This window comes from Mus pahari, chromosome 13, assembly GCF_900095145.1.
Source record: "Mus pahari chromosome 13, PAHARI_EIJ_v1.1, whole genome shotgun sequence".
NCBI classification, from domain to species: Eukaryota; Metazoa; Chordata; class Mammalia; order Rodentia; family Muridae; genus Mus; species Mus pahari.
The window spans coordinates 96164999-96168131 of NC_034602.1; the positions used below are offsets into that span (position 1 = coordinate 96164999).

The 3133-nt window shown below is 35.4% G+C and overlaps 1 protein-coding gene across 1 annotated transcript in view; it reads left to right on the plus strand.

Annotated features, from left to right (window-relative positions):
• Positions 1-2420, plus strand: part of Ccdc18 (coiled-coil domain containing 18) — a 98433-nt gene extending 96013 nt beyond the window's left edge. The window contains exon 29 of the mRNA XM_029545195.1: positions 2367-2420. Coding sequence (XP_029401055.1) covers positions 2367-2381 — 15 coding nt within the window. The 3' untranslated portion in view covers positions 2382-2420. The remainder of the gene's footprint in view (positions 1-2366) is intronic.
• The last annotated feature ends 713 nt before the right edge of the window (positions 2421-3133 follow it).

Sequence of the window (3133 nt, forward strand, 5' to 3'; positions counted from 1 at the left end):
GCCAGGGCTATACAGAGAAACCCTGTCTCGAAAAACCGAGAGAGAGAGAGAGAGAGAGAGAGAGAGAGAGAGAGAGAGAGAGAGAGAGAGAACGAGAGAGAACGAGAGAGAACGAGAGAGAGAACATAATAATTCATAAGCGGTGCTAAATACAAAACATAAGGAGATCAGTTGTGCCTTGTTGCTAAGTAAAGCAAAGAGATTTTGACTGCCACATATATTAATATGGAGGTTGTTGATGGCCTCTGTTGAACAACCCGTGAGTGAGAATAGGTGAGAAAGCTTTGTAAGGAGAGGAAACATCAAGATTTTGATAAAACACAGACTTTTGATAAACAGTAAAGAGGTGGGTTTTTGTTTTTTTTTTTATTAAGAGATAAACATTTTGTGACTTGGTAGAAGTAATCCAGTAGGCATGGAAAAATGGTAACTTAGCCCAGAAAATAAAATGAGAAACATATTTCAAGTAGACTTAAGATGATTTTTGAGAAGCAGAAGAGTTGGTCGTGTGTAAAAGACGTGAGAGCACAGTTCATTTACCTCAGTGAAGAGGAAAACTATATAAGAAGAAATTAAATAAGACATAAAGAGAAACAAATGGAGAGGAAGGGATTTGGGGGGGATAGAAGTTTCTTTCTTTTTTTTTTTTTTTTTTTCGAGACAGGGTTTCTTTGTATAACCCTGGCTGGCCTAGAACTCACTCTGTAGACCAGGCTGGCCTCGAACTCAGAAATCCACCTGCCTCTGCTGGGATTAAAGGCATGCGCCACCACGCCCAGCAGAAGTTTCTTTATTGATTGTCTCTTTGTGAGAAAATAAACAAGGTTCTTATCTAAGTCAGAGTAAGGTAATAGATATTTGGTGGGTTGTTTGTTTTGGTTTGGGTTGGTTTTTAAGTTTTTTGGGTTGTTTGTTTGTTTGTTTTACAGTTTCAGTATGCAAGCTCTGGCCAGCCTCCAACTCACAGAGATCCACCTATTTCTACCTCTTAAATGCTAAGATTAAAGGCATGCACTATCCCAGCAGACAAAGGTATTAGAGGTTTAAGAGCAAGAAAACTAGCATGCCTTTAATCCCATCAGGGAGCAAGGGGTAATGGATCTCTGTGAGTTCAAGGCTAACCTATTTTACAGCATGAGTTCCAAGAGAGCCAGAGCTATAAAGAGAAACTCTGTCTCAGGAAAAAAGAAATAGGAAAACTACATGACAAAGTTAGCTTAGAGAGTAGAAAAAGTACAAACATACCACCCTACCAGGGAAGTTTAGTAGACTTACTAGACGGATAGCCTTGTAAAATATAGGTCAACTGGTATTATCTACCAGGAAGTTGACCAAGAACCTATTAGGAACTTATAAATATTACTCATTTCCAAAACTGGTAGTAAATAGTTCACAAAATTTGATTATGAGAAGTGATGGAATTATCCAAAAGGAAAACAAAGGAAAAAAAAAGATGAAGTAAGAGATCGAGAAAGTGGGGCGTGGTGGTGCACACTTTTAATCCCAGCACTCGGGAGGCAGAGGCAGGCGGATTTCTGGGTTTGAGGCCGGCCTGGTCTACAGAGTGAGTTCCAGGACAGCCAGGGCTACACAGAGAAACCCTGTCTCGAAAAACCAAAGAGAGAGAGAGAGAGAGAGAGAGAGAGAGAGAGAGAGAGAGAGAGAGAGAGAGAGAGAGAGAGAGATATCAAGAAAATAGGAACATGAATATATAGTTCATGTCAAATTCAAGGTATGGTAAGATTTGACCTATATTTTTAAAACTCAAAGTCTTCCCTCTGTCTTTCTTCTTTTCTGTGATTGTTGTAACTATTTCTCTTTTACTTTTTGCTTCATTTTTTCCATATTTGTATAACCAGTTTGCCCTCCTTTGCTGTGTATATTAGTATGACATTGATGTCTGAATATTACTTCTTAGGATTTATATTTATTTTATCAATGATTATGTGTGTGTACGCGTGTACAAGTGGATTTATGCACAAGTGAGTGTGTGTGCCTTCAGAGCTCAGAAGAAAGTATAGGATCTCGTGGAGGTGGAGGTACAGGCCCTTGTGAGACACGAGTGCTGGAGTCGAACCCTGGTCTTTGTACTGCTTAGCCCTCTGTTCAGCCCCTGCATCTATATTTTATGTCCCTTCCTGGGATCTTAAAACCTGGTTTAACTGTCTGTTTCTATATAATCTCCAAACTTGAATTTTCAAAACCATGTAATACATTATTGACATTTTCTGATTTTTTTTTCAGTTGGTTAAATATTTCCCACATTATCTTTAAATTTTGTGCTTGAATGTTATGGTAGATTTTAGTGATAAATCAGTATGATTTTAATATTCATAATATTAACCTATTATTTTGTATTATTCTAGGGAGGAAAATTGTAATTAAAAGAAGATGTCTATGTCATAAAAATGGAATTGTTGGTACTGTGCTGTTTATTATATGTATGTAGTGAATACTCATAGAAGCTGTTATTTTATTATTTTTAATAAATTTTTATATTTTAATACTTTAAAGAAACCCTTCTAAAATATAACCATATTTGTAGTAAAAATTAAGTCAATTTATTTGTTATTTTGGTGAAAATTACTGTTTTCTTCATCTTTGTTTTACATAACAATAATGACTAAAATATTTAAAGTACAGTTAGTATTTGTATTTTTAGTCATGCTATTATATTTTTTGCTGTTTTTAAAATATTTACTTGTAGCAACACTTTTATGAATTTACAAATCATTCTGTGATAAGGTCTTAAGACTTGATGGGTGTTTGCTGTTTATCACTTACTATTTTAGGTTCTTTATATTTTGAAACTCATTTAATCCTCAAAACAGCCTGATGAAGTAGATATGGTCTTATTTCTGGTTTTTTTTTTTTTAAAGATTTATTTATTTATTATATGTAAGTACACTGTAGCTGTCTTCAGATGTCCCAGAAGAGGGCATCAGATCTCATTACGGATGGTTATAAGCCACCATGTGGTTGCTGGGATTTGAACTCATGACCTTCAGAAGAGCAGTCGGCGCTCTTAACCACTGAGCCATCTCTCCAGCCCTTATTTCTGTTTTTAAATAGAATTATTTAACATGGTAGAACTATATGTTCTTTTTTTTTTTTTTTTTTTTTTTTTTTTTAG